The sequence below is a fragment of the Hemiscyllium ocellatum genome, chromosome 21 (assembly GCF_020745735.1).
Source record: "Hemiscyllium ocellatum isolate sHemOce1 chromosome 21, sHemOce1.pat.X.cur, whole genome shotgun sequence".
In the NCBI taxonomy this organism is placed as follows: Eukaryota; Metazoa; Chordata; class Chondrichthyes; order Orectolobiformes; family Hemiscylliidae; genus Hemiscyllium; species Hemiscyllium ocellatum.
The window spans coordinates 54,092,638-54,116,745 of NC_083421.1; the positions used below are offsets into that span (position 1 = coordinate 54,092,638).

Sequence of the window (24,108 nt, forward strand, 5' to 3'; positions counted from 1 at the left end):
CCACAAAAGGATAAACCAAACAACCCCCCACCCCCACCAATCTCTGGATACAGCGCATCATCCTCCGCCATCTACAGTTAGACCCCACCACCAGAGATATATTTCCCTCCCCACCCCTTTCAGCATTCTGTACAGACCATTCCCTCCGTGACTCCCTCATTAGATTCATGCACCCCACCAACCCACCATTCATTTTTGGCACCTTCCCTTTCCATTGCAAGAGCCCACACCTCCCTCCAAGGCCCCAAAGGATCCTTACAAATCCGGCAGAGATTTTCCTGCACATCCAAACACCTCATTTACTGTGTCTGTTGCTCTCGATGTGGTCTCCTCTACACTGGGGAGACAGAAGGCCAACTTGCAGAACATTTCAGAGAACATCTCTGGGACACATGCATCAAACAACCTCACTGCCCTGTGGCTGACCACTTCAACTCCCCCTCCCACTCCACAAGGACATGCAAGTCCTGGGCCTCCTCCACTGCTAAATCCAAGTCACCTGATGCCTGGAGGAGTAATGCCACATCTTCCAGCTTGGGACCCTCCAACCTCACGCATCAACATCGATTTCACCAGTTTCCTCATCTCCCTCTCCCCCACCTCATCCCAGATCCAACACCCCCAACTTGGCCACACCTTTTGAACTGTCCCACTTATCCATCTTCTTTCCCAACAATCTGTTTCCACCCTCTGCTCCAACCTATCACCATCACCCCCCACCTGCATCTACCTATCATCCTCCCAGGTACCTTCTCCCCATTTACTTCTCAGTCCTCTTCCCCCTCTATTCCTGAAGGGCTTATGCCCAAAATATCAATTCTCCTGCTCCTCAGATGCTGCCTGACCTGGTATGCTTTTCCGGTGCCACAATTTTCAACTCTGATCTCCAGCATCTGCAGTCCTCACTTTCTCCTTCATTCAACCGAGCCTATTGCATTCGCTGCTCACAATGTAGTCTCCTCTACGTTGGGGAAACAATGCATAGGTTTTGGAAATCTGTCACCCAATCCAAGTTCTGAGAGTGAAAAAAACCCTGATCTTCCAGTTGCCTGCCACTTCAACACATCCCTGGCCAACATCTGTGACTCAGGCTTGCTGCAGCCCTTCAGCAAAGCTCAGCGCAAGCTGTAAGAATAGCATCTCAGTTCCCGCTTGGGAACTCCACAGCCTTCTGGTCTCAATATTGAGTTCAACAGTTTTAGGGCTTGAAGCAACTTCTCCCATGTCCTTATCCCAACCCTCATACATCAGACCTTGTTGTCACATGGTGATACAAATTACCCATTATTAGCCACTAATAGTCCCTATCAGCAGATATTCGTTCTCCTATGCTGACCATTATACACTCCTTACTCTGTACGACTGTTCTCTCTCTTTGGACTCTATCACTTATTTTCTTACCCTCTCGCCCCACCCTATCTTCTGCATTAAAAAAGAAACAAACATTTTCCTAGCTACCATCAGTTCTGGAGGATTACTGGACCCAAAACATTAACTCTGATTTCTCATTACAGATGCCACGTGACCCATTGAGCTTTTCCAGCAATTTCTATTTTTGTTTCTAGTATATCCTTCCTTAATTAAGGGATCAAAAAACTCTTTATAGTATTCTAAGCGTGGTCTGATTAGTGCCTTGTATAGCAAAACCTCCCTGAATTACTTTATTTCAAAGGGAATTAAGTATAAAAGACAAACATTCCAGCTGCCTTCCATATAACCCACTGAACTTGGATACTAATTTTGTAATTTACTGTACAAGGACCCCCAAAACCCTCTGAGCTGCATTCAAATAATATTTAAATGCTTAATTTGAATATCAAGCCTATTCAAAAGTTTGTTGGAACGTATTGAAATACATAGGGCAACTTCACTCAACACAGATCAAAAACTACTTGATCCACAAATCAACTTCAGATAATCAGTTTCCAAAAACAATTCCAACCCTTTCCCCATCGCAACATCCACCAAACATTTATATTTATTTTCAAACCTTAATTGTGCTTTACTGCCCATCTATTGATTTAGAAGAACTGTAAAATGCAGGAGCCGAAGTAGGCCATTCAGCCCATTGAATCTGCCCAGACATTCAATGAAATTGTGATCAATCTGATCATCTTCAACTTCACATTCCTGCCTTTTCCCTATAATCCTCAATTCCCATACTGATTGCAAATAAATCTCAGTCTTGAATATACCTAACAACTCAGGCTCAACAAAGCTCTGTGGTAAAGAATCCCACAGATTCATTACCCTGGGAAGAAATTCCTCATGGGTCTTTTACTCAGAGATTATGCCCTCTGATCCGAGATTCCCAGAGGGGAAATATTTCCATCTACCTTGTCAAGTCCCCGAAAGAATCTTGTATATATGTTTCAACAAGGTCACCTTTTTCCAATTAATAGAACATGGAAACAGACTGTTTGGTCAAACTCATCCGCGCTGACCAAACATCCCAATATGACCTAGTCCTGTTTGTCCCATAATCCCTCTAAACCCTTCCTATTCATATGCCTTTTAAATGTTGTAATTGTACCAACCTCCACCATTTCCTATGTTAACTCATAAGTGTACCACCCTCTGCGTGAAAAATCTACCCCTCAGGTCCTTTTTAAATCTTTCCCCTCTCACCTTAAAGCTGGCTACTTTTTTGTTAAATAAATAATTTTATTGAAAACCTTTCTAACTCTTTTATAAAACATTTATATACAAGAAAAAAAAACACCATCGCAACTGAAAAAAAGGCAGTATATCAGCCATAACACAGTACTATTGTTAATGAATGACCTACTATTCAACCAAAACAAACATCTCTACGTAACTTAAACCAAACTACAAACATATTAAATAAATACTAACTTAAACTAAATTCAACTAACAAATTAGATAATATCTCACTATTCTAACTCACTAATTATACCTCCACTGAGGCTCCCACTCCTGGAAGCACCATCTACAGTACCTGTATTCTTTTTCCCCCAGTCTCCTCTTCCCAGGGCCCCACAGGCACCCATACTGATTCCCACAGCTATACCACTTCCCTAATTAATATTGCTGATAAGTCAGCGTCAATATAATTTAAAAAGGGCTGTCACATTTTGTGGTGCACCATATTTGTGAGGTAGTCTTGGGGGAGATACTCCATCAACAGCCTACGCCACCCCATAAGACCTGGTGGTTTTTCTGGTATCCAATTCACAGTGGGTAAGAATGTTATACAATCTCTTCCCGTGTTCCTCCAGAGGGGGCAAATTTGGCAACCCCGAAAGAAGAATTACCGGATCCACGTTAATTTCAATCCCCAGGATGTCCTTTAGCTCCCTTACTATTGCATTCCAGTATCTCTGGATCTTACAAGACCAGTCGCAGTGTGTGAGAGTGCCTATACTAATTTTACATTTGTGATATTGTAATGACGCTCCTCTCTTGAATTTAGCTTGCCTCCCTGGCGCCATATGATCCTGTGTAAGATCTTCAATTGCATGGCCTGCGCTCTGTTACATACTGAGATTTTCCTTACATTCCCCAGATGTCTTCCTATACCTCCGATGAAGTATCCTCTTCTAACTCTCGATTCCACATCCTATAGAGTCCTTCCATGTTCTCCAGGGCGCAACCTTTCTGTAAGTGATATAAAGTACTAAGTGAAAGAGCACCCATACACCAGAGAACTCTTTTCTCCACATCTGATTTGTAACATTGGACCAGGAGAGTGGTCTTACTCTGTATAGTCCCTTATCTGGAAGAATCAGAAAAGGTCCCTATTAGACAATCCATATTTCGGACTTAACTGACTAAATGACATCAGGACCTCCACCTTGATTAAATCTTCTAGACAGAAGATTCCCTTATTCTCCCATGCCATAAAACCATTGTCCCAGGTTTAAATCCTTGGGCTCCCACCAATGGGGTAAATGGCGAAGTCTTAGACCAATTGCCCTCTTCTTGCCTCATTATCCGCCAGGCTTTCACCGTATTTAGAATAATTGGACTTTTACACTGCTGGGTTACAGATTTCATCTTGTCCATGAATAATAAATTAATTAAAGGACATCTCGACTGCGGTGCTTCAATATCAAGCCAAATCGACTCCGAATTCCCCCGTACCCAGTCACCAACATATGTTCACAGGGCATTTATTTGGTATTTCTTTAAATCTGGAAGATCCAACCCTCCCTCACCCTATGACAGCTGCAATTACATTCCATCCTTCAGATTAGGCACTTCCACTAATCCCCGCACCGGCATGGCTTCCGATTTTGCAAAATTGATCCTGTTACCAGAGAAACCACCATATGAATTAATTGTTCGAATCAGTCGAGCAACAGACTTCACCGGATTGGCCAAATATAAAAGGATGCCATCAGCATATAGGGTGATCTTATGCTCTCCCATTCCCACCTTCAGCGCTCCTATTTCAGGATCCCTCCTGATAACTTCGGCTAACGGTACAATCGTCAAGATAAATAATGGCGGTGATAAAGGACACCCGTCGACTACCTCTTCCAATATTAAAATTATTCGACTTAATACCATTTGTAAAGACTGCCACCTTAGGATAATTATACAGTACTGCTACCCATCTTGCAAAGGATCCTCCCCAAACCAAAGCACTCTAGAACCTCAAATAGATATGCCCATTCTATCTGATCAAATACCTTTTCTGCATCTAGGGAGACCACCAAACCCAGAATCAATCTTTGCTGGCATACCTGCACTGTGTTCAGTACTCTCCTGATTTTGTTGGAGGAGCTATGGCCCTTAACAAAACCTGTCTGGTCTTCTTTTATACTATATCTATCTTGGGATAGAATTTTAAAATCTACATTCAACAGCGAAATTGGTCTATATGAAGCACATTCTTCAGACTCTTTCCCTTTCTTTAAAATGAAAGAGATATTAGCCTCCCTAAGAGAAGGTGCAGACAATCTTGTGTATAAGAATAGTTGTACATCCCCAGAAGTGGCTCCACTAACCTGTTTATGAATTTCTCATAGAATTCAGTTGGGAATCCATCTGGCCCCAGTGCTTTGCCAGCCTCGAGGTGTCATATTGCTCCCTGCACTTCCTGTATCGTCATAGGCGCATTCAAAAGGGAAGCCTGTTCCATATTTGTATTGGGGAAGTCCAGATTTTCAAAAAAGGACTGCATTCCCATTGTACTGTATCACTCCCCTCCAACCAATTATAGCTCTGCAAAGTATTCCCTAAACCTTACATTGATCTTCTTCAATTCACGGGTAATCGTACCAGCCTTATCCCTAACAGATGTAATAGAATAGGAAGCTTTTTCCCTCTTAGTCAAATATGCCAGATATCTACCAGGCTTATCTCCAAATTCAAACGATCTTTGTTTGGCAAAGGAGACCTCTTTTTTAGTCACTTGTGTGTGCAATGAGACAAGGGCAGCCCAGAGAACTGTGACCCATTAAAGCTTAACCAATGACAGCCCATTATGTTTTCTCAGCTCCCTTCAGCCCGGCCTCCAGCATCCGTTGCTGCTCCTCCCTCTGCCTCTTTCTAGTCGTCGACTATGAAATGATCAGATCTCATAAATATGCCTTAGTGGCCTTCCAAAGTATTTCCGGATTACGAGCCATACCCGAGTTGATATCCCAAAAGGCCCTGAACTCTCTTGTAATATACTCAACAAATTTGCTATCCCCTAACAAAAATGGATCCACGCACCAGTGATGTGCACCCATTCCACTACCCTCGATTTTAACATCTAAATACACTGGTGCATGATCTGAAACAGCTATATTCCCAAATTTGCACATCAATGTTCTATCCAAACCGTCAGTTGGCATAAAAAACATCAATTCGCATATGGCACTTGTGTGGGTTGGAATAGAACTCGATGTCTCTTCCAGTAGGGTGTTGGTAACTCCACACACCCACTGGTCTCAACTCATCACACATATCCACCAACTGTTTAGACTGCGCAGGCGTACCTGCCAGGCCTTTTGACACTCTGTCAATCTCTGGATCTATTAGGCAATTAAAATCCCCTCCTATAATCGTACGGTGTATCCCAAGATTCATTAATTTAGCCTCTGCATCAATTAGAAATTTAAGAGGGTGCACCAGGGGCCAATATACATTCAAAGCACCTTACTCTTCTCCATGTAATAGGGCTTTAAGAATGATAAACTGTCCATGTTCGTCCTTAATCTGCTCAGTTACCTGGAAAGGGAGGTTCCTTATTATCAGTATAGTCACTCCTGTATTCTTAGAGCTGAAGGATGAGAAAAATACCCTGTCATAACCCCCTGCTGCTGTTTCAGATGCTCCTTATCAGTTAGATGCGCCTCTTGCAGCAGGGCAATGTCCACCATTTCCTTCCTAAGGCTTGATAAGACCTTCTTTCTTTTAATAGGAAAATGGCTCCCTTTTACATTCAGGGTGCACCATCTGAACAAATCACTAGCCATGCGTTGTCCATGGCAGCCCGTGGTTTCTAAGGAGAACAGGGCTTATCTGAGGTGTGATGAGCTACAAAGATATCAACTCTATGAGATCTAAAAACTATTCCTATAAAAACAACTACAACTAAAAGAAAACTACACTTAACTAACCAAACACCCAAATAACCCCTAACTCGCTCGAGATCTTCCCCTTGCCCATACGGGGCACCCCTCCCAATCCTTACTAGCATCTTAATGCCCTCTAGCTGAGGCTGTGCCCTAACCCCAGGCAATTCAGAAATGAGGAAAACCTATTATTTACATTCTGAAAGCTAACAATGGATGTTCATCCCCCTTCCATTCATCTTAACCACAGATATAGCCACTCCCAATACAAAACCAAAAGGACAGCAGTTAAAATAAAAGGAGCCCTAGATAATATGCAACTGACCAATATTTGAAATTACTCCAATTTTACCACAAAACTGTACATATAAAACCAATAACCACAAAAAGGAAAGGGGGAGAGGGAAGTAAAAAAGGAGTAATAAAAACACCTATACCATTGTCCACAATGATGCCCCCTCCCCTCCCAAAACCCTGACTCAGACCCTTCAATTCAAAGACTTCAAAGTCCTTCAGCTTTTCTGCGGAGTCAAAGCTATATATCACTGCCGCCACCAACTCCCTCGCCCCCTCCATCCCACCCCACCAATGGGCGAAACACAACACAGCCGGGTACCTAAGAAGCATTGAATATTCAGGTCCCTTAATTCTTTCTTGACATCATCAAATGCCCTTCTCTTCTTAATTAGAACTCCTATAAAAGTCCTGATGAAACATTATCTTTGAGCCTTTGTACATTAAAGCTTGTGAATTTCTTCCCAGTCTTCTTGTTTCAACTATTAATTGTTTACCTTTATGTTACAGGAGCTGCACCAGGACCGTGTGGGGGCACGGGTCTGGCCCGGACCTGCGAATTGTGGTCCTGTGGGCCCGTTGCACGCTTACCAAGGCCGACTCCAACTCCAAGAATTTCGGGAGCCACCCCTGCAAAAAGCCGACGAGGTCCGCGCCTTCCCCGCGTTCCAAGAGACCACAAACCGCAAATTTTTCCTTTTACTTTTACTTTCCAGGTCGTCAGATTTCCCCAGTCTTCCAGCATTCGGATTCTTCCTCCCAAGACCTCCGCTACAATCTCAGATGCCACAGTCCTCTCCTCCACTGCCTCCATTCTTCCATCCAGCAGCTGGATTTCCTGTTCATGCTTTTTTAGCATGGCAGATAATGGCTCAAGTGCTGCTTGAATCCACTCTCGGAGTTTGGCAAACTCCAAGAGTAAATGCTGCTGTCCTGTTGGATCTAAAGGGGCCACCCCGGGAGTTTGAACACTGGCTACAAGCACCCCCGATGCAATAGGGGAGTGCCCTGTCTACTCTACTCCTTTAGGCCCCTTTCCTTTATTTGACTTCATCCTGGCCTTAAAGCTGTCCCATACGATTTCAGCAGCTCAAAATAGTCAGCAAGTTTAAATTAATACTTTTTTTTCTCCTGGGGGTGATTGATAAGGGGAAGAGGGGTAAAAGTCCAACTTGCCCAGGGGTATGGCACAGAGTCCAGCACAGCAGACCACGCAGACTGCCGCCATCTTGGATCTTCAAAACCGATCTATCTACTTAACCTCTCCTCGTCAATAGTGTGCCCATCTCTGGTACCAGCCTAGTGAACCTTCTCTGGACTACCTCCAATGCCATTGTATGTTTCGTTAGATAAGGAGCCCAAAATTGTTCACTGCATTCCTGTTGTGATCTATCAAGGAGCCTGTGTAGTTTAAGCAAAACTTCACTACTTTTATACTCCATTCCCTTTGAAAAAGGCCAACATTCAATTACCCACTGAACTTCAATCCTAACTTTTTATGAATCACAGTTGAAGACTCTCAAATCTCTGATCTGTAGCTTTCTCCATTAAATAATATTCAGTACCTCCAAGAAAAGGTACAATACATGTTTCAGTGCTGAAGAGCAATAAAAGACTGATAATTGTTCTATTATGCATTGTTTCTACAGGAAGTATCAGTCTACATGATAAGCAGGGCAGATAAGAACCAGAATATCAGTAGTCTGTTATTTTATCACTGCAAACAGAATAGACATATCAGGGTTTGCATAGAATCTCCTGAACAAAATTGAAATTCATATAAGTAGAAAATAAAGGAAACAGTTGTGACATAATATATACTTGCTATATGAATTTCTCCAATTTTAGTGATTAAATGCACTATAGTCAGTCATGAAACTAAGGATAATCCTTGATTTGTATTTAGTTATCCAGTTTCAGGCAGGATACTGAATTGTAAATTAATCCTTACCATTCTCAGGTTGGGAATGAGTAAATCAGCAAAGGGTCTTGATCCATTGCCACCTGAAAAATGCACATATTTGAACATTGAACAAGGAGAAGATTGAATTTTATGGGGACACCTTGCACAAACAGCTTGAAGACAATTAAAGTTTTGTCTCACTCAAAATGAATGGTGCATGGTTATCAGTCTGAATCAATAACTGTATTACTGTAGATGCTGTCAGACCTGCTGAACATAGAGGAACTTTGATTATCCGAAGGACATGGGTGGGGAGTATTTCGTTCGGTTAATTGAAATCTGGATAATCGAATGCCAGATAACAGTTTAGCCAAGCATCGGGACCTTGCGATTTTGCCGGTTATTCTAATCTTCAGATAATCAAATACCATCTAATCGAGATTCCTTTGTATATCTAATTTTAACTTCAGATGTCCAGTATTCAGTGTTTTGCTTTGGATTAAGACACACGATCCTTGGGTCGGATGCTGGGTGCATTCACGACCTTCAAAAAAAAATGCTTGGAATTCAGATCAAAGGGGAGAAAATTAGAACATAATTCTGAGTAAGCGACTTCGCTGATTAATTGTGAAAACCCCTAAATGTGTAACAATACTTCCAAGAAATGACATTCCTCATTAAAAAAAAAGAAACAACATGCATTTATATAATGTCTTTCATGTCCCCAAACTGTTTACAGCCTGATAGTTTTTACCAAACTGGTAGTCTGAAGATGATTCAGGGTACGTCTTAAGAAATGGAAACTTGCCTTCGAATTGCCTGGAGGGGACAGTTCTGATAGGAAAATGTACTTTTTTAAAATCAAAGTAAATAGATTTATAAGTTATATAATGTGGCAATGAATAAAAATGCAGACCATTAACAATTAAGAAATCTATGAACCTCACTCGACATAGAAAATAGCACAGAAGCAGATGTGTTTTACAAGTTTATTTTACAAACTGGAACAAGATAGAATTCATATTCAACGTGGATGTACTTTACTACAAAATGATAGCTAATTCGCACTAAACTTGCACTGTACAAGTAACAAACTCTTCGTACTGAAATTGCTTGTACTGAAGAATTGCACATTAACTGTACTTCCTAAATTGTGTCCCTCCTGCACTTCACCATAAGAGCTAAAGCTTTCATGATATTTCAACTCCGTCATATAAACTGCATTCAGAGTCAAGTACCAACAATACTAGTGACAATCAAGAACTGTTCTATACTGCCAATGGGCAAATTGGTCTCCACACATCAATAAAGTCTGGATCATTAAACTGTAATTAAGGGACTGTTTAAGATAGCTTTCAGTTTCATAAAAGCAGCTCAGCCAATTTGGTTTTCAAGTGTACCTTTTCTAAAGCAGTACTGCATTTACATAAACTAACTGAAGCCTCCCCATCTCAGTCTCTACAGTGTGTACACTTTTGGCTAAAGTGAGGAACACTGCAACCAGTTGGTGGTTTTGATCACATGACTCAGCCAGCTAAGCACTACTGCACCAAAGTGGATGGGCTGACTAGGGAAGAGACAGAAAAAGAACACACGTCAAAATGCTGATATTGGAATTAAAACATGTAACTTGACAGAACAACCTCCATTTACTCAATTCACCTTAATCCAGCCAGCTCCAAATGAGCATTCAGTAACCAGGCAACATTAGAACAGGAATCAGAAATCCATCATCACAAATGGAATGCATCACCAAACAACAACAACAAACAGGTGTGAAATATCAACTTCTGTGAGAAACACATTTTGCTATAATTAAAAAAATATATTTTTAGAAACTTCAACAAATGTACAGCACAGTCCTGTTGACTATATTAATGCCTGAAAGTGAAGCAAATATCCAGCTATTTTTGATTTCAGGGAGAAACAGCCATGACCTCAATGAGGCCGCTCTCACCAACAAATGATGTCGTGGTATTTCAACACCCTGAGTGTGTTGGAAGTTTGCAAATTAACTGTTTGTAAAGGTCTACCTCTTTTAAAAGCGATTGCCTTAGCATCCAAAGATCTGAATCCCCAGACCTCAGTAAAGTTAAATGAATATAAATCATTCTCTTCCCCAAGTTTCCAAATCTCATTACTGGTATGAGAGGCAACCTCTTTACAAGCTACTGCTCAACTTGTCTTCCCTTCCCAGTGGAGCACCATCAGGGTCTTGACAGGCAAGCAACTCATATCATGGAGATCAATGAACAAACCCAGAATCTAGCTCTCCACTGTATGCACATGTTCTGAGCCACCCATAGTGCCTGAGACAACTCAGCAATCGGCCAAACATGAAATGATTGAAATTGTTAACAGAGAACTCCAGAACAATTCTAAACTGATGCTCATAACCACAGCACCCCGGGAAAAACTGAAATTAATCTAAGCCCCCACAATATGAGCGTCACTTCTGGAACCTCAGTTCAGTTTTTGGTTCTGGAAGAGAAGTATCTCTAGCATGGTATCAACACCTGATCAGTAATAGGCACAATTAATATGTAGAACGTTCAATATTTTAAAATCATAATAGCTCAAATATGGCACCATCATATAAATAAAATAACCTGTCTCTTCGATCCATTAACCTCGTTAAACACATTCAGAACACACGATCAAACTCTGTCTGGTTGGCAGCAGCAGGATTCTTGTTCTGAGTTGTTGATTGCTGAGGCATGTGACTAGCTCGTCTCCTGGGCGGGGCCAAGTATTCAAACATTGACTGGTTGTGCGTCGAGAGCATATTTTTGAGATCAGAAGGCATGGGGTCAGTCCAGAAGAAATCATGATTAAGTGCATCGTCACTGTCAATTCTCTGGGCAGGGTCAAGGACAAGCAACTTGTCAATGAGGTCCAGTGCATAAGGATCTTTCACATAAGCCTTCAGCCGATCTTTGACCTTTCGTTTCTGACCTTTGGGTAATTCCAGTTTTTGGTAGAATTCATACTTTTCAACATTAGGCCAAACCTGAAACCAATCACAAGTTTCATCGTCACAAAGATAGAATATTTCTTTTTCAAATAATGTGCAGAAATAATATTACCACCCTAGGCTTTCCACTTTGCGTGAGAAAACAGAAAATGAATGCGATCCCCAAATCACTAGTAGAATCCATAGAATACCATTTTATAAGACATGGAACTTGGCAAGCTGTCATCAATAAACTAGGGGTCTTTGATAATATGTTAAATTTGAAACTGTTGGAAATCCAAAATTTAAAAAGTGCTGAAACTGCTCAGTTTAACAGAAGGCAAGATGTTTTTCCTGTGATTGATCATCTCACTCATGAACCTTACTACATGACACGTCTCAATTTATTCACTATCCAAAAATATTGGTGCAGCTCCCAGTTTATGTTTGCCAGACCCTGTCTAACGATACTGAAATCAGCCATTCCAAATTTAGACCTTTAAGTTCTGCACTATCATTATCCCTTTCCATAGTGTTTTGAAACTTATATAGAGTTATGGTCACTTCCCCATAATGCTCATCCATTGAAACTTCAATCATTTTACTGGCTTCATTCCCTATGATTAAGTCTAGCACTGCCCTACCTCTAGTAGAATTATGTACGTGCTGACACAAAAGGCTTTCCTGGATGCACTTTAAAGTTCACCAACGTCTAATGTATTCACACTAAAGTAATCCTAGTTAATAATAGCAAAGTTGAAATCCTCTACAATTATAACTGTTTCTCTCATACCTTTGTGATTTGCTTAGATACCTGCTTCTTTATCTCCCTCTGACTGGTGGGAGGCTTGCAGTATAATCTCAGCATGATAGAGTCAAAGAATCCCTAGAGTGGAAGCAGGTTACTCAGCCCAACGAGTCCACACCAGCACTCCGAAGAACATCCCTCCACTACCCTATCCTCGCATTTCCCATGTCTAACCCATCTAGCCCGTACATCCCTGGACACTATGAGTCAACTTAGCATGGCCAACTCACCTAACCTTCACATCTTTAGGCTGTGGGAGGAAACCAGAGCACCCAGTGGAAACTCACGCAAACACAGGGAAAATGTGCAAACTCCACACAGTCAGTCACCCGAGGGCAGATCGAACTCGGGTTCCTGTCACTGAGAGGCAGCAGTGCCCCAGAGGTAATCACCCTTTTTTACTTCTACCCAAGTGGCCTCACGTGAAGACCCTTTTAGGGCATCTCGCATTAATGCAGCAATGGCTCCTTTTTCAATAATGCAGTGTACACGCCTCATTCTTGCAACTTCACGTTTAAAACTCTAACCTGATTTCTATCCCAGCTACGGCACTAATAAGTACCCAAATCAAACAATTAAGTCCTATAAACTTTCATCCTTCACAAATTTTCTGCTGCCATGGGATATTTTCTTGCATTAAATACACTAAATGTGAGTTGTTACAACAGTTGTAAAAGACGACAGCGCTGCCTCTGTCTTCACTCAATATATTTACAGTTCCATCACATTTCAAAACTTGATATTGTATTTGACCATCAACTTCAGAGACTTAAATTAGCATTATTTACCATTTAACAATGAATCAGCTGGTCTTACCTCTGCTGTGATGGAGCCACAGAGCTGACTGATCAGGGTTAACTGATGCTGTTCTGTGTTACCCTGCATTATGGGACTTCGAGTCCACATCTCAGCCATGATGCACCCAGCTCCCCACAGATCTATGGGTGGTCCATAATCTCGCTCACCTGTATTGGTGGCAGAGAAAGGCAAACAAATAACATTACTAATGATGAAACCAAGTATGACTGACAGAAATGCTATACTTTCTAGTTTCCAACCCTGCATTCCAAGATATTGAGGTAAGATGCCAAACACACAGGTGTTTAGGCCTCATCTGGAAATAATCCTTCCATACAAAATGCACAATGAATGCCAATAGACTAATCAAACACACACATCACAGCTCAGCCCAATCCTGTCCGGGGAGACCTTGAAAAAGATCACTAGACCATTAATTCTCTTCTGGCCACAAATATTGTCAGACCTGCTGAGTTCTTCCAGCAATTTCTGCTCCTGTTGGTCATGTACATTCAAGAATTCAAGGAAACCCACCTAGCAAGAGTTCTGGTGGCCGGTACCATAGGGTTACTACCCTGTTGGTATAGCGGTTTGGCTGGCTATTCTTGGCTAGGCTGAATGCTCGAGCCAGACCAAAGTCAGCCAGCTTCAGAACACCATCCCGGGTGATCAACACATTTGCTGCTTTCATATCTCGATGCAAAATCTGGAATAAATATTTTAAAAATCAGCATAAAGCAAACAGTATCAAAGCAGTTTACACCAAAGAATGTATTTCTCCAAAGAAAGAATCCCAAGTAGAAATTATTTGCAATTAAGCCTGATATTTAATTGTAAAACGCTGCTCCCTTCAATAATTGTATGCAGTGGGTTACCAAATTTATCTGTCAGAGACTGAAAACCTTGCACTTACTTGACACATTTAAAATGTATTAAATAGTTTAAATTATGTTGTGGTGCAATGACGCAGAAGTATGTTTTCATAATTTTGCCCACAAGGTGCCAGTCACAGTTATAAAACAGACAACCTTACATTTGTATAGCACCATTCACAGCCTCAGGATATCACAAAGTACCTTACATCTAAAAATGTACAGATTATATGCATACATTGCCAGTATTAGAAAGCAGTACGCTGGTTTTAAAATAATCCCCATTTATGAGAACTCAAATTCCTTTTAAGTAAAAAGATACAAACAAAACAAAATAATACATTTACCTTGACAGTGTTCAGCTAACCATTTAAATGGCCAAGATGGAGATTACCAAAATGCATCAAACCAGCTGAAGTTGCTTTGTTTTACCTTGCTTACCTTGTTTCGATGAATGTAGTAGAGTCCATTCAGCAACATCTGCATTACCTTCTTGATTTCTGCCAATGTGAACTTCACATTAGCATTACTGAGCAATCCAGCAAGGTCATGCTCACAGAAGTCAAATACCAAGTAGATGCTGCCTTTGTAGCGGTTATACTGTGTAGCTGCAAAGATTAAATAGAAGTTTGCATCAGTGTCACCCTTAACCATTAGTTTGACCTGAAACAGGAAAGCCTACAAGCCAAGCAGAGTGAATAAAGCAATTAGTACCTGGGAGAAAACTCAAAACTTATGAGAGATGTTCTGATCCCAGCTGTTCCCAAAATGAAACCTCAATTTATAGACCAAAGGTTTTATTTTTGTTATTTGTTCACCATGGTGGCCTAACGATATTCATAACTGTCTGCCAATATACTTCTAACAAAAGAACATAAAAGTTTATTATGTACAAAAGAAATTAAAATACTAATTGTATTACACCAAATAAGAAATATTTGAAAACAGTCTAATTACAATATTTGAGCAGGAGTGTCGACATTTCGGGCATAAGCCTTTCATCAGGGCTTACGCCCTTAAACGTCGACTCTCCTGCTCCTCGGTTGCTGGCTGACCGGCTATGCTTTTTTGCACCACACTCTTCGACTTTGATCTCCAGGATCTGCAGCCCTCACTTTCTCCTAATTACAATATTTACAAGGATACTTCCTCAACAACCTGCTCAGAGTATTATTACACATCTCTAGACCGGGTTAGACTTGGGCTTCTCTGAGGGTGATTTACACTGACTTATTTGCAGCTGGAGATGCAAACTCACCTTTAGTGCGGCAGATCTCAATAAGATTCACTACATTTTCATGTTTCAGCAGTTGTAGAATTTTTATCTCTCGCAGGGCTGTGATGGGAAACTGGAAGAACATTTAATAAAATATTATTTGCGTATATAAACTCAAACACATTTATAGATAACAAAATTAATAACCTCAAATTATTAATTTACAACCAGAGAAAGGAGTTTTATGAATGAGAATAAGCTTTCCGTCTCACCTAAACAATCAAAACGACACAAAAGAAAGGCCAGATGCTAATTCAGTAGGGTAAGAAAACCAAACCATAGGAAAGTAATTCATGTAACACAAATAAAAAGAACATCTGATTTTTATAATAAACTAAAATCTCTGTGGCATAACAAAGAGGGCTGTGTGGTGCTGAAATAGGCCACACACAGCAGAATGGTCCCAAATTGAAATTCTGATCCAGAATCCCTTGGATATGGCAGGAAATAAGCATGTCTGTGGGACCTGTAAAGTTGTAAACAAATTTCTAGCAGGTCAAGAATTGGAATTTTGTCTTTTGGCAGGGGGCTACTGGCTAGACACTTATATATAAGCAGCTATTTGCTGGGATGTTGGCAACAATGATTAGGCTAGCATTTATTATCCATTCCAAATTGCCCTGGAGAAGGTGGTAATGTGTCACCAAGTTGACTACCACAATCATTGTGGCATAGGTACATTCACTGTGCTGTTAGGAAGGAAATTCCAGGATTATAACGAAAGACTGGTGATACACTTTCAAGTTAGGATCATAAGTAATTTGGAAGGGGCTGATGATGACATTGTCATGCACCTGTGATTTTCTCAGCAGTAGGGATCAAAGATCTGGAAGCTATGGTTGAAGAAGCAATAGTGAATCTTGACGGTGGAATGCAATACAGCAATGATACACTGTTAGTGAAGGGAGTGATTGTTAAACGTGGTGACAATCAATGCCCGGGGGGGTGTGTGCATCAACATGAGCCATAGCTTGCAGAGAATAAAGTGAATCTTAAGAAACCGCCACATTTCTGGAAAAAGCAACAAATTTTGGTGTAGACAAATGGTACACCATTGTTACTCAACTTATATTTCGGTCTCCAGAGATGGAAAAACTATCTTTAACATCCAAGTTTACTTAGCACCACATACCCCTTCCTTTTCATTTTCCATCAGGACTTTCTTCAAAGCCACCTTTTTGCCTGTCTGGCGATGACGTGCTTTGAACACTTCCCTGTTAAAACAATCATAGCATCTTCAGTTCAAAGTTCTCAGGAGCCAGCAGACTCTACCAGAACAAATATAACCTATAATCTGATTCCACAGTAAGGAAATTGGGGCAGAAACAATTATAATTGTGTAGAGAAATTCCAGTAGTTAATGTTTATAGGTCAGAAAATCAAATAAGCAGAAATTATTAATTATAATTGCTACAGAATAGCAGAAACTCAAATAACGTCCCTCACCTCACTCTACTCTACTCTACTCCTCTTCGTACTGGCAAGTTATACCTTAAGAATCAGCTCTTGAAGTTTAACACGTAGTACCAAGTAAGTGCCTTTCCACAATGAAGAAACTGTATCTGAACAAGTTAATTAAAAAGAACTTTCACACGAAGGGCTTCATTTTCCCTTGGAACATCCCAAAAAATTTCTTTATAAGCACAAAAACAGTTGTATTAGGCAAAAACTGCAAATAAATTCTGCGTCATGCAAAGAACTACAAATAGCAAATGACGTGAGTCAGCAAATCACCCCATTGTTTAAGGCAAGTGCACTGAGCAAGAACACAATGGTGTCGTTAAAAAAAAGGAATGACTCAATTTTATTTGCTTGCTCATTCCCCATATTCACGGGGATTTCAAGAGATCAAAACTCTACCTATTCCAGATTTGAATATGGCAGACAACCTATCCAGGGCAGAGGCTTCCAAAGATTAACATCCTTTTGCATGAAGTAACTTTTTTGCTTCGCAATGTTAAATGCATCCCCACAGTCAAGGTTCCCAGCTATGGAAATCAATATCACACTTGTCAAGCCACGAGACCAACCAGACTCCCTCTCATGATTCTAAACTGGAGAATAGACAGAAGTTACATAGCCTCTCATCACAGGAACCAGCCCAGTACTGCCTTCAGTTCAAGTATTCCTTGCATGCCTTCTACGTGCACACCCAAGTTTCACTGAATAATATCTAAAAGATTCAAAACTTTAAAAAAAGTTTGCTTATCTATTAAATAATAGAATTCACATTTCCCCCGTTATACTCCAACTGTCACCTTGTTGCCCACCCCACTCAGTTAACCTGTTTATCCAATTTTTGCTGCCTCTTTGTGCCCTTCTCACAGTTTACATTTCCATTTAGCTTTATTTCTTCAGCAAATTTAGATAGGCTGCTCTCAATCCTATTACTTAATTCATTAATATAGATTATAATTAGCCGCTGCATTAACCTTTATAGCACTCAATCACAGTTGTCATTCTTTTATTCATTCATGGGATGCTGATGTCACTAACTAGGCCAGCTTTTATTGCCCGAGAGGTAAGCAAGAATTTGTGATATTACTGTGGGGCTGGAGTCATACGTAGACCAGACCAGCTAAGGACAGCAGATTTCCTTCCATGAAGTAGATGTAACTGCATGGCTAACAGTTAAACCTCAACAAAACATGATGGTAATGGAAGTCAACTATACAAATCAACCTGCAAGTGCCTAGTGCTAGGGGTCACTCAATTTTTTTGTGATTGCAATGGTTGCTAAATTAAGGACTAATAGAAGTAAAATGGTGATGTCCTGGTTACACAACCTTTGGAGAGATTATCTCAGAACCATGAAGATCTTGCACATGGGTACATCACTGAACATAGACTGGACTAAAGGGATCAAAAGCAGGAAAAGCAGGAACAGGCTATTGAGTTAGACAATCAGCCATGATCATAATGAATGGAGCCTCAGACTTGAAGGACCAAATGGTCTGCTCTTGCTCCTATTTTTCATGTTCCTGGAAGATTGGAAGAAAATGTCAAAAAGAAGGAACATCAGACCTCTGTAGCAAATACCCAGAACACTCATCATGGAAGGAAGACCCTGAGTTCAGAACTTAAAGAAGACTATGACCCATTGGAGTGAACCTCTGCAGATCATCTCACATGGGTATTATCCAAGTCCAAGCTATGAGTCTTTCAATTTAGTGCAATTAGTGACAAGCTAGAATAATGAGTTAAATGTAAAGTTATTAAGCATTAATCAAACAGCTGTCTGTTTTAAGCAATTTGAGTACTCGACTTTAGTGAGTGTTTCTTTGTTTGATATGTCAGCTGACAATTTTTGAGGCAATGCGATCAACAATTTAATTAATCTCTTCAATGAGTTCAAATTTCAACATCTGCCATCATGGACCCACCTAAAAAGGCTTTAGATACTCTGCTAAGTATCATGTCAGCAGCCTTTTAGGTACTGTACCAGAAGTGTGTTTTAGGTACTACACAAAAGCAGTTTTGTTTCTTTTTAAGTGTTTTGTATCAAAGGGATTATACTTTACTGTGACCAAGTATTTTTGAATTTGCATTTTAAGTACATGGCTTGGATCATTCTATTTTATCTTTTGTTAATAAACCTGTTTTATTGTTAAATCAAAATCTGCAGTATTGGATGCTCATGTTTCAGTGAGATCTAGCTTTGTTAAAACTAAAACAAGTATGATCCATCAAGCCAGGTTTTGAGCTGGGATCTAACTTGTCCAGTAATAATATTAGCTGAGATCATAGCACTGGTCTCCTGTTAATACAATTGTAAATGCTGTTACAATTTGTCTTTATATTCCTAACTAGTTTGTTCCCACGCTACCTTTTCTTCTATTAACTTATTTGTTGCATTTTTCTGGTTTCTGAAACATTCAAGTACAACAATACTTTGCAATGTTAATGACTTCTTTTATCTATTATCATCTTGATTTCTCCAGTAAGATCTTTCTAACAGTGTTTCTATTTTTAACAGAAAGATTTTTTTTGCTGAAAAATTTGGAAGATTATGTAAAAAGCATTCCCACGTCATTTACTGCCATAACATTTATTATACAATCAACTCTATCCAGTTTTCTCCTTCCAAATTGGCCTTTAAATTGAGATGCCACACTTACTTTTCATATTAAAATTAAGTATGTAATGAGCACTCTTTAAGAGTGGATCATCCACTATGGATGATTTGGAGATGCTGATGCTGGACTGGGGTGTACAAAGTTAAAAATCACACATCACCAGGTTATAGTCCACCAAGTTTATTTGGAAGCACAAGCTTTCGGAGCACTGCTCCTTTGTCAGGCAGCCAGTAGGGCAGGCCACAGGACACAGAATCCACAGCAAAATATCATAGGCTGTTTTGCTATAAATTATGTGTCCCATAATCCTACCCCACCAGCCACCTGACAAAGGAACGGCAGTCTAGATTGGAGTGGTGCTGGAAAAGCACAGCAGGTCAGGTAGCATCCGAGGAGCAGAAAAATCGATCTTTCGGGCAAAAGCCCAAAATAGCACTCCAAAGGAACGGCACTCCAAAAGCCTGTACCTCCCAATAAACCTGTTGGACCACAACCTGGTGTCATGTCATTTTTAACTACATGGATTTTAGTGAAGCATTTGACAAGGTCCCACATGGCAGACTGATCAGTCACTATGGAAGCACTCATTAACCTTGCCTCATAGAATTGACAAATAAATAGATACTCTACTGTATCATATACAACAGATACAATTAAAAACAAGACAGCATTGCTCCAGGACAGAAGGGGCTACATGGACAGCACAGACTATACGCTCCTACACAGCATAAAGTGCAAAACATGCAAGTTACAGTGTAATAGACGAGTGATTAGTAATTGACATTTTTCTAGCAGCAATTCAAAGTTGTGCAAAGAATTTCAGATGGGAAAGAGCTCATAGCACAATGCTAAAAGTAACTCTGCCCTGTTTAGCTCCACAACATGTTCTTCTAGGAAGCTGCCATGAAAACAAGCTCAGACCACCTTTGCCAATTTGGTTTGTTCAGTCCATTCGGAGGTAACATAAAGGCCAGACCTGGTAAAGACGGCAGATTTCCTTCTCTACAGTCCCTCTTCCATCCCCATCTCCGGGTCGTCCTCCTTCCAGTTCCCCATCTCCCTCCCCCCCTCAAACTCTGCTCCTCCTCCTCCTCCTCCTCGGTCCGGCCCAACACCTCCCTGGTCCTCAGGCCCCGCTCTCACTCTCTCTCTCACCCACCCTCCCCCTCTCCCTAAACCGGGCTCACCCGAAAGTGCCCTGCCCGATCTTGGCCAGCTTCTCGTACTTCCCGACCTCGTCGCAGAACTGGAAATCCAGCGCTTCATAATGTTTGATCATGTCGGCGCTGAGCCGGACACTCATCCCGCCATCCGGGCACCTCGCCATCATCTACTTCCGGGGGCGGCCGGCTCTGCGGCATGCCGGGAAGTAGCCTACATCCGCTGCAGACAGCGGCACCAATCGGCCGGGAGCGGCATTGCAACCTGAAACAGATACAATCGGATTCAATAGGGAGGAGAATGAATGTCCAGTCTCTTAGAAATCTCATATTTTTCATTGTCTTCTTGTACCTGCTTTTAAAACAGCAAATGCATAAATTTTATGAGGAACCACTCATGGTCATTTTTCTTACTCCTTTTCATATTTTTTACAACAAGGACGTTCAGTTAATTTATCCTATGGAGCATAAACTATAAATTCATAAAGGCTTAACCTTGAATGTATTAAAACATTGAAGGGTTTAATATTATGGAGGAAGGAATAAGTTAGTGAAACTAATTCAGCAGCTTCAAAGAGGAGCAAACACTGACTTGATGGACTGAATGGCTCCCTTTAGCCTGTAAGATTGTAACAATTAGCAGTTTTCATATTGACAGGCAGTAGATCCAATTAAAGCACAAAGGTGGATATGCCACTGAGACAGGTGCTTTTTAGCTACGGCTGGGACATTTTTCAAGGGAGCATAGGAAGTTGAGGAGTGACCTTTTATAAAATCATGAGCATGAATAGGGTGAATGGCAGGTATCGTTTCCCTAGGGTGGGGGATCTCATGAGTAGGGGGTGTATTTTTGAGGTGAGAGGAGAAAAGGTTAAAAAAGACATGCGGGGCAATTTTTTTACACAGTAGTTCATGAATGGAATGAATTGGTGGATGTGGGGTTCAGTTATGTTTAAAGGACACTTCGATAAGTCCATGAATAAGATATATTTGGAGGAACATGGGCTAAGCACTGACGGATGGGACTAGTTTAGTTTGGGATTATGGTCAGCATGGACTGATTGGACTGAAGGATCTGTCTCTGTGCTGTATGATTCTATGACTACAGTTAGATAATGGGATATCTTTGGGATTTCCTGAATTAATTCCCATTTTGGGCTAATTTGGATCTGAACCAACCCTAATATATTCCCAAAAATCAATTTGTTTTACACATCAATTTTAACATAAGGAGATATTTTAAGGCATTTCAACACCCAAATTTTGTAGTTTTCCTCTTTTGTTAAAAGACCCTTGCTATTTCTGATACAGTATATATTACTCACTCAGATTTTGGTGTGTGGGGCGCAATTTCAACAGAGAATTGTGTACGACTGCAGGAATGGAGAAACCTGTGGCATATGTGCACAAGTTGCTGAAGGTGTTTAGGCAAGTTGAGAAAGGTGATCAAAAATGCGATGAACATTTATGAACTTTAGCTTTTGGCCTCAGTTGGAGTAGCAGAGCATTTCTTTACACAAACCTTTAAGAAGGATGTGACGGAACTGTTGAATTAGTCACGTTGCCCTATTCCTTCCACTGGAAATTTTAACACGTGAAGAAATGATGCAAAAATGATTCATGAAAATGGTTCCAGGGATGAGGAACTTCAGTTACATGGATCAAGTAGAGAAGCTGAGTTTTTCTTTTAGAGAAGAGAAGATTGAGAGACATGGTAGAAATGTTCAAAAACATGAGATGTCAGGGTAGAATAGATTAAGAGTAACTGTTCCCATTAGCATCCAGAAACATAAAAAAAAAGTAAGGTGATTGGCAAAAGAAGCATGAGATAAAAAGAAAAGTTTATTTCACACAGTGAATGTTTAGGATCTAAAATAGTGCCTCAGAGTGTGCTGATGACTGATTCAATCATGGCTTTCAAAAGATAATTGGATCATGACCTGAAAGAAAAGTAGACCAAATTGTAAAACAAAAATGATTAAAGGTGGAATGGTAGCACTTGGTGAATTGCTCTTGCAGAAAGACCACAATGGGCAAAATGGCCTCCTTATAAACATTCTATGACTTAATGAAATGAGGAAAGACTTTCATAAACAGTGGAATGATTAGGATCTGAAAATGCACAGCCTGACTGAAGTGTAGGCAAATGTGGCTTTCATAAGTACCTTGGAATGGCACTCAGAGGAATTTTTGCAGGACAAAAAGGGAAAGGTATGAGAGTAGGACTAATTGAGTTTCTCATGCAGTAAGTTAGTGCAAGCAAAACAGGCTGAAGAACACGTCCTCCTTCTCCATTGTAACCATCTTGTGAAGTGTTCCTCAAGAAGAGGGTTTCACTCATACACTTATATCAATGGTCCAATCAAAGTAAATGTTGAAGGGTCTGTTTCCATGCTGTACATCTCTATGACTAGCAGGTCATGATATATATTTTGTTGTCATGTTATGGTAGAAAATGAGGACTGCAGATGCTAGAGATCAGAGTCAGGGCCAATCATGTCCCTCAGTGCCCACTGGTTACAGGAGGCGTTTGGTGAATCAATGGACAATCTAAATACATAATCAAACTCCATGTTCAATCAAGTGTTAATTTTGCCTAAGAACAGCAGCAGTCCACTCTTGACCCATTTTACCCTGGATCGCCAAGAATCCCAGGAACAGACTTATCAATAGCTCCTCTGATCTGCCCTTCTATCTGCCCAAAGACAAGAAATGTGACTGAGAAGTGCAAAGGGAAATTGAAGAGAAGTCCTTTAAACTAATGCAAAAGTGGGTACAACTTTTGCCATGATATGCAAATATAGAAAACAGTCCTGACCCTGCAATAGACCTTGGGGAGAGATTACATAACAGCGAATTGAATTGAATTAAATTGAATTTATTATCACGAGTACAAGGCACAGTGAAAAGCTTTGTCTTTCAAGCAAAACAGGCAGATCACATAATTAAGTAGCACAGAAAAGTAAATATAGGTAAACAGCTGGAAATATAGAAACACAGGTACAGGCGAATGTTAAGAGTTTGTTAGTCCATTCAGTATTCTAATAACAGTAGGATAGAAACTGTCACAAAACTGGCTAGCCTGTGTGTTCAGGCTTGTATACATTCTCCCCGATGGTAAAGATTGTGGAAAAACATTGCCAGGGTTGGATGGATCTTTGAGATCCTTGACAGTGGACCTGGTAGATGGATTCTATAGATGGGAGGTTGGCCTTTGTGGTTGTCTGGGCCAAATTCACCACTCTCTGTAACCATCTCCGATCTTGAATGGTACAGTTGCCATACCAGGTACTGATACATCCAGACAGAATGCTCTCGATGGCGCACCCATAAAAGTTGGCAAGGGTATTCTCCATCATACCAAGTTTCCTCAGCTGCCTGAGGAAGAAGAGACGTTGTTGGGCCTTTGTAACCAGTGCATCCACATGAAGAGTCCAA

At 40.6% G+C, this 24,108-nt stretch overlaps 1 protein-coding gene across 1 annotated transcript; it reads right to left on the reverse strand.

Annotated features, from left to right (window-relative positions):
* Positions 1-9,702: 9,702 nt before the first annotated feature.
* cdk9 (cyclin-dependent kinase 9 (CDC2-related kinase)) lies at positions 9,703-20,833 on the reverse strand. Its single transcript, XM_060841108.1, has 7 exons — positions 20,698-20,833; positions 16,567-16,648; positions 15,417-15,507; positions 14,600-14,766; positions 13,821-13,992; positions 13,305-13,453; positions 9,703-11,737 (listed from the first exon to the last, which is right to left on the reverse strand). Exons 1-7 carry the CDS (start codon positions 20,811-20,813, stop codon positions 11,372-11,374), a joined length of 1,143 nt encoding a protein of 380 aa, XP_060697091.1. The 5' UTR covers positions 20,814-20,833; the 3' UTR covers positions 9,703-11,371.
* Between the last annotated feature and the right edge of the window lie 3,275 nt (positions 20,834-24,108).

What these genes read in the sequence shown, in the direction of transcription:
- cdk9 (XM_060841108.1), bottom strand. Translation starts at nt 20,813, where the DNA reads ATGAGTGTCCGGCTCAGCGCCGACATGATCAAACATTATGAAGCGCTG. An exon ending in TGAGATCTGCCGCACTAAAG is followed by an intron (nt 14,767 to 15,416) that starts GTGAGTTTGCAT and finishes TAATCTTTGCAG; the next exon opens with CTACACAGTATAACCGCTAC. An exon ending in GCCACCAGAACTCTTGCTAG is followed by an intron (nt 13,454 to 13,820) that starts GTGGGTTTCCTT and finishes CCACCAATACAG; the next exon opens with GTGAGCGAGATTATGGACCA.